Here is a 13,220-nt window from a genome sequence, read left to right on the forward strand (position 1 = left end):
CCGTGTACTGTATGTATACAGTATGTGTTTGTCTGTTAGGCAGCAGTGGCCTGGGTGACATTAAAGAGACCCAGCTGAACAATGCTGAGTTATCCACAGTGGAGACGGTGACAGCCGAGGTCAGGAGAGACAGAGGAGAAGAGAAAAGACAGAAATAAGGAGGATAAAAGAGAGACAACATTGGAGCTTGAATAAAGCTGTGGCCTGAAGACACACAATGTCACCCCTCAGGTGGTCTGGTCTCACTTGGGCAGTACCCCATTTTGTTGGTTTTACACACTTTGTTTTACACTAAGTTGTATTGTCAATTGACAATACATTTCATTACAAAGTACAGTTGGGAGGGCATACCCACATCTATTTTTTTGTGCACATAAGGCATGAGCTTATACAGGCGCGGAGACTCCGGGGGTGCCTGGTAGCTGAAACACCCACGGTTAAAATAATAAGCCAATATGCACCCACGTATTAAGGGCAAGAGGTGTTGGGCCGCCCAACTTGGGCATTCAAATGCTAATAAGGTGGCTTTTGTTCGGGACTTTGAGCACTCACAATCATTATTGAAACATGACGCCCCTGAGCTTATACCTTTTCAAATGTAATAGATTGAATTGGAACATGAAAACACAGGCCTACATTTTCCCTGTAGGCTGTATCCCATAACTGTGGACTTCTAGTGAACAGACTTGTTTCTTAAAAGCTTGTCAATAATTAGAACCTTGTAAAGTCGCACAACCACAGAAAGCTGTTCTATTTCCTACCTGACATTGCCATGCCGACCCCTATCTCTGCGGCTTATTTAGTGTCACTATTTCTGCCACATCACATGAATACATGTGGCTATGAGAATAAAAAGCAGATATGATCCCAATGAAGAACTAATATGAGGCATGGCCTAAATAGTAAATACAATTAAACATACATACATACATACATACATACATACATACATACATGGGCAGAACTAACCATTAGGAGTTTAGAAAACAAATCCTAATCCAACGAATTAAGCTTCGGAGCGCCAAAGTATTTGTCTCAGGCAGCCCTGTTGCTCTTTGTGAGTCCAAGTTCAGGCAAGGCCTCTACCCTTGGGTAACACTCAGCTTTACTCCCCGTTTACAGAAGTACCGTATATATAATATATATAAAAATATTATTTCCTCTCCCCACTGCTCTGATGTGTGGTATTTTGACAATGTTCTGCCACAGCATACCCTTATGTTTTTTCCCCAGGATGTTCCTGTATTTTAACCTTCTTTTCCATTGTCCCTCTGTTTTATATATATATATATATATATATATATATATATATATATATATATATATATCCATAATATATATATATAATTTTAAACCTTTTCTATAATACAAAAAGTGGGGAAGTCCTGTGTTAACTTCTGTTGTACTGAACTGTGCGATGTTACTAGCGTTACTTTTTCAGTAACCTTTTAAAATTTAACTGATGTGCTTGCTTGGGTTTATTTAATATAGGTGTTTCTTTGAACTCTATTACAAAAAGCAAATTTATGATGACTTTTGACTGGTTCACCACTAAATTAAAAACAAAATGCTCCACTTTCAAGACTGTTTAGTTGTTTTAATTTTGGTAGACTTCACTTCATTGATTTCCACTGGCTACTGGCAAATACGCCATTTTGAAGCATTTAATTATTCAGTAACCTCTGAATATTTAAAATGGACAGAATTTAATTCACTGTTGTAGATTCATAATGTTTAGCTACCTAGGCATTATAGACGATGAATTGTTGGAAGGTCATTTCCGTGGTGAATCAGTTTGTCTATGTCTACCAGCCATTTTGGAGAGTTGACCAGTAACTCCTTTTAATTGATTCTCTGGCTGGTATCGGTGGACTTGTCAGTCCTCCAGCCACTGTAGTGTGGAGTTAATGTTCCTAGTTGGCTAGCCTATGTTCTACTGCATGGTAGTGGATTGTATTATCACTCATTCCGCTCATGTCGCTGTCTACCGTCTGCCAGTCATTTGCAATGCCATCTGTTCTCCAACCCAGCTACTAATCTATCTTTCACCATGGCATCGTCTACTTGATTTACATCCATAGCTATTATTGGGCAGCTCATGTTTTATTACTGCTGTCTAACGTTCTCCTTCCACAGATCATCTTTGTATTAGTTTTTGTCAGTCTAAAGGTGTTCTTTTGGACTGATAGTGATCTGTAGGTATATTATTCTGAAACATATCATCATAGCACTTTCACTCATTTCTTGCCTCCTGTCATACATATCCACATACAGTACCTGTTTGGCGTGATGATGACTTGCATACAACTTCACACAGTTGCCTCAGCCTGGTTTGTCCTTGTATCTAATCTCTCATTTTTCTGACCGCCCTTCAAGTGTCACCTCACAGCCGATCTCAGATCTGCCTGTATTGTTATAACACACTTGCAAGCAAGCAGTGCTCACCAATTACATACCGTGTACACTCATGCCTCTGGTAGCTGTACTCGGCTAACTCTGTCATTACCATCATCTAACCAGTATAATTACCAGCCTCGTGTGTGTTTGCGGTGCATAGGCCAAGATTGCATTATGCAGAGAGGGTGGGGAGAGGGAGTGAGGCGTACTGGGTGAGTAAGAGAGAGAGAGAGAGAGAGAATTAAGATGAATGGAGAGAGAGGGAGGGAAGCACAGAAAGCAGAGGGAGAGTGGGAGTGAAGGGGAGGGCAGGGAGGTACATCAGAGACCTGACTAATTACTATATGTGAGTAATTAAAAGACATTAAATGCCTTGGTAACATCGTCTGAAGTTTGGCCCAAGCTGAATGTATGCCAGCGGAGTTTGAAAGTTCTCTTCTTACTCACTGCTAGTGTGTATTGTCATATTTTCACCTGATAGTTCAGCTTTATTCTTTGTTGATATCTGACCAAAACGTGATGACTGAAAGCCATGTTTTACTCGGCCCAACACCACCATCACTACCCCCCGTCCCCCCACCCACAACAACTTCTACCTCACACCCCACCCTGAGTGCAGTAAAGGCCTAATGGGTTTAGTATGGTGGGCTACAGCTGTCGTGCAGCAGCCCCTTCCTTTAATGTCTTCTGCATAATATAATTGCAGCCCTGTTCTATACCCTTTATCTTCCTGTGTTGGCTGAGTTTGGCCTTGGACTTGGCTGGATAGCTGAGTGCTGTAGACACCCAGAGACATGACTGGAATCAGTGGTACACACCTCTCTCTCTCCCACTCTCTCACCAGGCGCCACGGACATATAATGAGCCCATTCTGCAGCCCTTGCAGCTGGGGCTGGGTAATCTGGGATTGGGTCTGATAGCGTATCATAGACCAGCCTTCCGGATGAGGAAAGACTTGTCAGAAAGCGATCAGAGCAGGACGCTTTCGAAGGAGGCCTGGGAAGCGCCTGCATTTTTCCAAAACAAAGACATGATAGATTTGTGCGGCTGGATGACTGGCACTCAGGGGTGTGTGGGGGGGGGGGGGGGGGGGGGGGGGGGTGTGTGTGTGTGTGTGTGTGTGTGTGTGTGTGTGTGTGTGTGTGTGTGTGTGTGTGTGTGTGTGTGTGTGTGTGTGTGTGTGTGTCCAATTTTGTCCATGCATGTGGGATGTGTTCACTGTGTGAATGAAAGAGTTTTGTTGAATGTGTGTGACTGAACAAATTGGTCCTAGGGAGTTGTTGGGCCAAAGACAAATTCATAGAGGACTTGTGTATTGAAAAGCACGCTTGCGCAGTGTGCGCACACATTTGAAAAGTCCATAGCAATTATTTCTTATGTGTAACACTGGCTTCTCCAACCGGAATGTCTTTTCATTGCATTTGGTTCCAAAACACATGGATAAGACTCAACCCAGTTCCTCTATTTAGCAGGGACTGAGCACGAAATGGAATTGATTGGCTGAATAATAATCCCTGCAAATGGGGACAATGATGGGACGAGAATGGAATTGATAGCTCACAGACGAGAGGATGGATTTCTAGGATAAGCTAAATGGTTTCTGAAACTTGGACACTTAAAGAGAGCTTTGTTCAAAGCGGTTTAGTATTAGGGGGCATAATGCAAAGTTACGCATATTTTTGATTACACAGCCCAATTCTGAGTGAAAATGATTGCATTTTCATACTCATGTTAAATTAACACTCAGGATTTTGCTAGATGACTTGCCTTAATAAAGTTGGTGCTGATAGCCGAATGACAGTTTGAAGCGAGCTAAAGCTTTAGCCCAGTAATAGAGACTAGGAGGAACTAGGAGAACTGATAAAGCACAGAGGTAGATTATGAAGACAGACATGTACAGTAAGTACAGGAGAAGGAAGTGGTAGGGAAAAAAAACGAGAGAATTAGAGAGAAGAGCGGTGGAGTCTGAATAAAGGAGAGAGACAGTTAAGTAGACCAGCGAGTCTTTATAAGGAAAGGCCAGTGGTTTTTGAAGAGTGATTCTTTGCGACTGTCATGTTAAGGCAAGCCATTGTGGTTGGCTGAGCAATTTGCCGTTCTCTTCCTCACTCGACGTATCACTCCTATTTCTGGATTCCTCTCCTTCCCCCTAGCATTCTGACACTTTGTGCATTGCATCCCTTCTTCTGTTCCCAAGTACCATTTCAGGCTCTCATCTGAAAGCACATCAAGCAACTAGACACATATCTTGACACTTTCACTAAAGAAGAGGCTTCATTGAAATTATTTTCTTGTTCCCTTTTTGTCCTTTTCTTATGTGATCTGGTATATTAAATAAGCTTAATTAGGCAAGCCTATTTGACTATGAGTACGACTCATACAGGTAGTATACGTGAAATTATTGCCAACCGTTTTCTAGACTAGCATGCCGTACTTTGTTTGATTTATGAGGAAACCGTTTGATCCCATTCATATGAATAGACAATGACGCCCTCTTGTATTGTTAACCACATTGCACCAACCTCGCAAAGTAATATTCCTTGGATGTGTAATTGTGAAAAAGAATTATCATTCTCTCTCTCTCACACACACGCACGCATATATAGTCCCACATGCTTACCCAGTCACATACCTGTAAAAGCAGACACGTGATATTCTCTCCACCCACTTGGCTGACCTACTGACTGAGATGCATACATACCCTGACATAAGTCAAGCCTATCAGCACTAGTATACTCACCTCTCTCCCTCACTTAAAAACATACTGTAGGCATATGCGCGGTCGTGCGCACACACATGCCAAAATACATACAGTTCTACACTGTAGGTTACCTCCCACCTACTACCAGCCTGACAGTCACACACGCATACAAGCACCAGCCTGACACCAGGTGCATAGCAGAGATACTGTTGACATATATATATATATATATCTCACCACCACCACAGGCACTCTACCACAGGGGTTCTCAAACTTCTCAACATGGGGGCGTGACCAGAGTTGGGTGTAACTAGTAACGAAGTAACTCGTTACTGTAATTACACTACTTTGGTCGGTAACGAGTAATATAACGGCACTACTCCTCCAAATTGGTAGTCACATTACAGTTACACGTCTGGTCACTTTGGAAGTTACTAGTTACTTGCGTCCTGCTGCTGCTTTCAGCAGTGTTGCGTTGGAGAATAATGCGCACAACTAAGGAGATGCAGGCATGTGACTTTACTGTGAGCTGAAAAGGTGCGGCGGAAACGCACTACGCACAATACAAACTGGTGTCCGCAGCAGCAGCAACAACAACACACAAGACAACACAGCCTTACGGCCGCAGGCACACTTTTCGTTACTGTCATAACAACATGGGAAAGTTATTATTTGCCTAGAACCTGTGGTACCTGTACTTGATCCCCCTCTGGTGGTTTGATTGATTGAATATTTTATTAGAAGTTTTGTTTCATGACAGTACAGTTCTCTGGTACAAGGTCAAGAGAACCACTGCACTAGACTGTTTTGGAAAGGCTCATTTAGTCTTATTCCTTCACTTGTTCAACAACATGGTATTAAAGAGCTTAAAGAAAGATCTTGTGTAAGTCCTCCTTATTAGGATTTCAAAGATTTGTTAAGTGGCAAATTGTGACAATGCATCTCAGGCAATTTTATGGAGTAACGCAAAAGCGTTACTTTCATCTGTTCTTATGTTACTGTCTATCTCTTGTCTCCACAACAGGTTCGTTTTAGACTGAAGACGGTACGAGGAGAGGAGGAGGACATCCCGTTTCCACCAACCGGGCCCTGCTGGACCAGCAGAGACCTTTCCCACCCTTCCCACTCAAAGCGATGTGTTTGGGAGTGGGAGACCACTTCAGCAGAGCGTGTCTGGGGCTTTTTCCCTCCCCCTCCCCCAGCACCCCTCCTGAAGCGGGATGCCAACCCCCTGCCTCCCTGTCTTCTGCCTTGCCCTGAGCTCTCCCGGGGCACCATGAACAGCTACAGAGACCGAGGGGTCACTTGCACCTCCTCCGACCTCCTGGATGCGGGGGGAGGAGGAGGGTTGCAGCATACCCCGTTCCATCACACCCCCAACGGCCACCCGGCCCCCCCCACACCCATGGACCTGGCTACTCAATCGCGCGTCTCTCAGCCCAAAATTGGGGTGCGGGCGCGCATCGCAGAATGGCCGCCGCGCCGTGAGCACTCCAAAGAGTCGCTGCTGGAGAACGGGCAGGGAGCCAATCACCAGGAAGATGACGGATTCTCTGCGTCCTTCACGTTGTCCCCGGTCTCGTCTGACGTCGGGCTGGTGCGGGGAGGGGTGGCCAGGTTGCCACGGCGGCGCTCCAAAGATGTGGAGTTCCGAGGCGAGAGGGGCTCGCCGCTGAACATGCGTGCGTTCCCCCCACTGCGCCAACGCTCCAGCAGTGAGATAACACTCAGCGAGCAGGATGAGAATGAGGTGAAGTGTCTATGCTCTGATGTTTTATTGACTATCATGGTATACTGTATTACTGTTTACTATTTTCCAAAGCATACGATAGTTTGTTACTTGAAACATGCTTGATATAGGTAATTCTACATGCAAGATATGCATTATGCATTTTAAAATGGTAGATCGTCCTGGAGGAGATATTGATTTCTTAGTGATTAATGATGTTTGGCCAACATTTATTTATTTAAATTAAAAATATTTATTTTACATTTTTGTTTTTAACTTACCACAATATATGAATAGACATGTATTTAAAAAAAATATATATATGATATATATTGATATATACATCAAGTTAATCATGTATAGGTAATGTCATAATTAGCTGTGAAGGTAGACCAAAGAGCTCCTGTAACAAGATACATTTGAACAAACAGCTCCGTGGAATTTAATTTCCACTGAGCTATCAATGTTTCTACCAACAGTTCTCAAAATCCTCTCTTCTGTTCATTGCTCCCCAAGGTGGAGGGCCGGGGATGTGTTGGAATTCTGTTCAGAGAATATGGCAGCACCTCCTCCATCGACATCCAGGGCATCCCTGAGCAGAGCTTCTTTGACATGCTGAGCCAGTTCCACCAGGAGAGACCCGACCAGCGCAGCTCTGCACCCGTGCAACTGGGGGAACTGCTGCGTGCTCCAGACTCGCCCCAGTGCGCTGCTCTCCCCACCAGGGCCTCGCCTGTCTCGACACCATGTTCGGATGATAGAGGGACGGGGAGGCGGGACGGCTCCGAGACCAGAGTGAGGAAGAAAAGCGGGGGAACGGAGTCGTCCCTGGGGACATCGTCTTTGTTCCGGAAGCTGAGGAGCTCGAGCAGAGGAGAGCTGGACGGGGGGAAGGGGGGGGAGACGGGTGACGACGGGGCAGGGCGCAACTTGACTGACTCCTACAAACCATGGGTGTGCCCTAAGAGCTTTGTGCATTATGACGCTCAGAGTATTTTATTTGACCTCCATGAGGCTGCAGCTCAACGTGTCTATGTTGCCCAGAGACGGAATACTGCCACGGGGGCATCTGCCGCATCGGTCTCCAGGTCCTCGGCTCCGGGCGGGGTGGACCCAACCTACTCCAGCGTGGAGGACCTGACGCTGAGCCTCGAGCCCAGCTCCACAGCACCTTCGCTGGCGATGGACCCTTTGGACAGGACTCATGGGGCCCTGGACCCCAGCCCTCTGCTCCTGTGCTGCCCCCACTTCCTCAATGAAACCGGGGGCCATGGGGAGCGCAACGTCAGCTTCCTCAGCTCGTCGGCAGAGCGGGGAGGCGAGGGAGGAGGCGAGGGTACGAGGGGCTGGTTGAGGGGGAGTAACGCTAGTATCTCCGTGCTGGAGGTGCCTATTGAACAGCAGGTGACGAGGCTGGACAGGCTGAAACTCTACAGCATAGAACATGTGGACCTGGGGGCCAAGTACTACAGAGAGTACTTCCATGGGAAAGGTAGACACACACACACACACACACATACACACACACACACTTTTGACAGTAATTCACTCTCAGGACATCTTCATAGGAAGGGTTTAATTATGAGCAAAAACTGTGGCTTTAATTTGCTTGTGTAGCCCAACCTATTTGACCGAGCCGACTTTTACGGACATGATTTCTCACACTACGGCTGCCAGCAAGTGTAGATGTGAGAGTCGATGTCATTTCTCCTGCGAGCAACGGTCAAGTATCGCTCTCCACCTCACACAACCGACCAGCTGGCCCCCGTTCGTAGTGCAGTCAGCCAGCTGGCAGCCATCCCAGACTCTTTATTACACATGTACCTGCCACTGTACTGCTAGCAAACTGGGAGGCCATGATGATACCACTGTCTAGGTGTGTGTGTGTGTGTGTGAGAGAACTTTTACTTCGGATCCTGTTGATCCTTCCAGAGATAAACTGCACAAAGTTGCTTGTGTGCAACTGCAATACACCTTATGCTGTCAATTTTTCTATTGACAGCCGATTGTATTAAACAACGTCAAACTTTGCAGCTTCTATCTGCAAAGTTTTTGTTTCATAAAAACTATAGCTAGTTCGCCTTGCCATTGATTCATCTCAATATATATTGCAAAATATCACCATGGCAATATGCACCGCATCGCAATATATTGTGAAGATTCGTGATACAATCGTATTGTGAGATTCGTGACCCAAGTATAGTGATTCGTATCGTGTGGTTCTTGCCAATACCCATTACTGTACGTTTTGCCCATTCTACCTCTTCCACCTCACATATTCCCATCACCCCTGGGCAAGCATCCATTGTTATAGTGACGGAGGCTGTAAGGGTGCATGTGTCCAAGCAAGTATGCACATGTGTCCAAGCAAGTATGCACATGTGTCTGCACACGCGTGTGTGAGCACATTAAAGCCTTTTCACACAAGAAGCGACTGATGCATGCAGTAATTCATATTCAATGAGAGGTGAGAGTTCAGTTAGGGGGGGCACCGGCTTAGAGAGAGAGAGAGAGAGAGAGGGAGAGGGAGAGGGAGAGGGAGAGGGAGAGAGGGAGAGAAGGAGATGGAGAGGGAGAGAGAGAGATATGCCTGCAGGCATACAGATAAAGGTTATCATTCCAAAAATATGCTTGTCCGCTGACTGCTCACTAGCATTTGCCAGCTTCCCCTGGAAGCTGCCATCTGATGTTGGAGATGGCCCGGTTCTGTCTTGTCCTGTCCTGTCATTGACCTGTCTTATTATGTCATGTCCTGTCTCTCTATATATGCTGTTATGTGCCCATGTGTGTGCATGTCAAAGAGCTTCACAAGGCCAGGAGAAGAAAACTTGTGGAAACTATATGTGCATGTCAAAGAGCTTTGCCAGGCCAGAAGAAAACTTGTGGAACTAGATTTCTCCTTAAGTGTGTTGCGAATTGTGTTCCAAATTCTTCACAGCCCATGTGACCATGGTATTAGTTTGGCTTAGTCATGGAGATTTTTTGAGGATGTGCATGTATCCAAGATGCTTGTTATGAATGTGCACATGGCCCAGATTATTGTTGGCCCACGTATTGTTGCATCACACTGCATTGGACAGCATACCCCCAGAGGTAAAGAACTGCTGTCTCGTCAACATCCTTTGCCCTGCTAAGCAGCAAGCAGCCTGACATGTGGTCTCTCATTAACATCACCCTGGTGCCTAAAGCTGGAGACCTCAAAACCAGAGGACTACAGAAACATCAGCCTGACATGTATCACTGCAAAGGTCAACAACCGTATGACACTGAACCGGATACGGCATGCCATCCACCCTCACTTGAGGAACCAAAATGGATTTCAAGAGAGGAGAACTACCGTGGCCCAGATCCTGTCCCTAAGGAGAATCATCGAGGAGGTTAAAAAGAACAACTTGACTGCTGTGTGGTGCTTTATTGACTTCAAAAGGGCATTTGACTCGATCCACAGGGGCACAATGATGAAAATATGTGTCGAGACGACACCCCACAGTACTACGGTACTAGTCCTGACAGACTTGGACTATGCAGACGACGTCAGCCTGCTCTCCAACCAGTTCCAGAACAGAGTGGATTCAGAGTGGGCCAAGGTTGGCCTCCGGCTGAATGCCAAGAAAACTGAGGTTATCACCTATAATCGGAACATCCACCTCTGACAACAGAAGAAGGCTCTGCTCCGAAGGAAGTCAAGGACTTCAAGTACCATGGGTCAACTCAACGGAGCAAGATCTTAAGTGAGGGAGGCACTTGCATGGAGGGCCCTGAACAGCATGGTTAACCCACATGTGGCCAACAAGCTGGCCAGATGTATGGAGAACCGGGATGACAACTTTTAGGACAGATTTGTCCCATAAGTTATTTTCAATAATCATCGTTGGATGATATCTGTTATAATTTATTATTTGTTGCATTCATTCATCAAATGAAAACATGAGTACTAGTGCATTTATCATCTATTCTACACACTCAATAATGATTCAATGAATTGCTTAAAGCTCATGCTCTTTGCTTGTTACTTGTGCATGTGCAACACGGGTTATGTAACACATTGTTTAAACATTGTGATTTAGTTAAGCCTGACAACATGAGGGAATGTGATGATGGTTCAAATGTTTACTTTGGAGTGATTGTGCTCTGGTTTCTTCATGTGCTTGCCAAATTGATTTAGTAGTGCATATTGATTACAGCACAATGTTTTTAACCTTACACCTGCCCTTCACCTATAATCTCTCAGTTAACTTAACCCAGAGAGTCTAAAAATATGCTTACTTGGGTTTGTTTTTGCACTCCGTTATATCAATATTGAGGGTTTTAATGTGAACTGTAGCCCCACCCGTCCTGGACTTCCCTCATTCTATTGTATGTGTTCCTGCCTTCTGTCTTTCTTTGTTCTCAAAGTTTCACTCCGCTTTGTTTTTGTCACTTCTCATCCCTTGCCCTCTTTCATATGATGTCCTTCTATACAATATATGGATAATAATATTGTTGTAGCAGCAGATTAACATGTCTGGACATGTGAACAACCCACACCCCCTTTTTTCTAACTTTTTTCCTCTTATCTTACCCTGTCTCTCTCTCCCCCAGAGCACTCTAACTATTTTGGGACGGATGACAAGCTGGGTCCAGTGGCTGTGAGCATCCGCAGGGAGAAACTGGACGATACCAAAGACCTGAAGGACCAGTACCAGTACCGCCTCATTGTTAGAACTAGCGAGGTACACGCACGCACAAACACACTGAGATACACTAAGCTACTGTCTGAATGCCTGAAGGCATTTGTATGAATGTGGGCGATGAAAGACGAGGAAAGCATCCGCGACACTGCACTCTGTGTGGCGTGGGAGGAGGGATTTAATTTCTGCTCACCCTGGTCATCCTGGCTGTAGCTGGCACACCTTAACGCTCTCTAGCTGCCTTACATTCTTTCTAACTTTCATCCCTTCCCCCTCTCCTCTTCACTCAATTTGAACCCCTCTCCTCTACCAGTGGAAAATTCCACCTGGCCAGGCTTCACACAACAAAATGACAACATACGCAATAACGCAAGGCCACTGCTCTGACAGGACACGCACCCAACCACTGGTCCACTTCAATCAAATGCTTAGTGGCTTTACAAGCAACCCTGATCATTTCTTCCACTGATTCACTGAGCAGTTGGCTACCTCACCGTGTTCATTTAACTCTAGGCTCTTATGGGTGCATTTTAATTCTCAACTACTGTACAAGGCGGTAGGAGATAGCACTTCATATTAACATAATGTTTACATTCAACCCTACAGTTGGTCATGTTGATTGGTGTATAGCAGATGAGCACGTCCCTCCTCATATGACAGATAGACATGAAGTCGCTAGTATAGCCACTCCTTTACACCTGAGTGAGGAGTTTCCCCAGGAGGTCACCTGCTGAACATGTAGGAGTCACTAGTGCAGCGACAGAGAACACCCTTCCCTCCCAGCCTTCAACCCTCCAACACGGACCGTTATGTTTGTTCGTTGCAGCGCCCGGCCAAGCTGGATGCACCTCAGGGGATTCAAACTTCTAGTCTCCACAGTGGTGGGCAACTTTACCCGAATCCCCGGACACTCAGGAATTTACAGTGCGGAATAGGACATTTAAAGCCACTTTCCACTTGCCACTTGATGAAAGACATTTGTAATTCAAGTGTAACAGAGTATACATTTACTTTTACTCCCTCGTGTTCCCCTGCTTTTCAAACCGTTTTTGAATGTGATCTTCTGTCAGGTTGAGTCTGTGTAATAAGGTAGCATCTCACCCTTTTAAGCACTACTTTCAGCCATCTGTGAGGAAGGACAGACCAACCCTTACATGCAGCCTTCAGTCACTGTCAGAGTTACGCTGTGGCTGAAGAGTTGCATCTTTTGTTGCCCCAGTTGTGGTGGCCGTTGGATGAAGTAAGGCATCATAATTAATCATTTTAGGGTAGGTAGGCTAATGAATGATAAGAAGTAATATGTAGCATGACTGTTGAAGTTCAAAGTGCATAATTGCAACTGATCAACATTTATATTACCTAACCACATTGCAGATCTACAACCTCACAGCGTTGTGAGCAATGCATTATATAGGGTTTAAGTGGTTAACAACTAAAACCTGAACAGTTGGCCTATGTTGCCTCATTCCATATTGCTATCTGTGATTGCTAGTCTGGTCTCTCTCCATCTGGTGGGTTCTCTGTTGTCTTTAGCTGGATTACACGGCTGCCTGGCCTCATCACCTTAGTGCTGGTGCAACAAAGGAGCCACTCCGCCATCTAAGTACACAGAACTGAACTCATAGACATCCAGTCCACAGAGGTCTCCTGTTCCCACACAGAGGGAGAATGGGGGGATTCGTAGGCTATTCACTTACTCCAGCTGCAAATGCTCTCATATTTC

The 13,220-nt window shown here is 45.4% G+C and overlaps 1 protein-coding gene across 1 annotated transcript in view; it reads left to right on the forward strand.

Moving 5' to 3' along the window:
• sipa1l3 (signal-induced proliferation-associated 1 like 3) overlaps nucleotides 1-13,220 on the forward strand; it is a 78,372-nt gene that overhangs the window by 38,559 nt on the left and 26,593 nt on the right. The window contains 5 exon segments of the mRNA XM_080772490.1: nucleotides 6,123-6,848; nucleotides 7,344-7,989; nucleotides 7,992-8,049; nucleotides 8,051-8,319; nucleotides 11,409-11,539. Coding sequence (XP_080628616.1) covers nucleotides 6,375-6,848; nucleotides 7,344-7,989; nucleotides 7,992-8,049; nucleotides 8,051-8,319; nucleotides 11,409-11,539 — 1,578 coding nt within the window. The 5' untranslated portion in view covers nucleotides 6,123-6,374.

The sequence above is a fragment of the Protomyctophum bolini genome (assembly GCF_963924005.1).
Source record: "Protomyctophum bolini genome assembly, chromosome: 9".
In the NCBI taxonomy this organism is placed as follows: Eukaryota; Metazoa; Chordata; class Actinopteri; order Myctophiformes; family Myctophidae; genus Protomyctophum; species Protomyctophum bolini.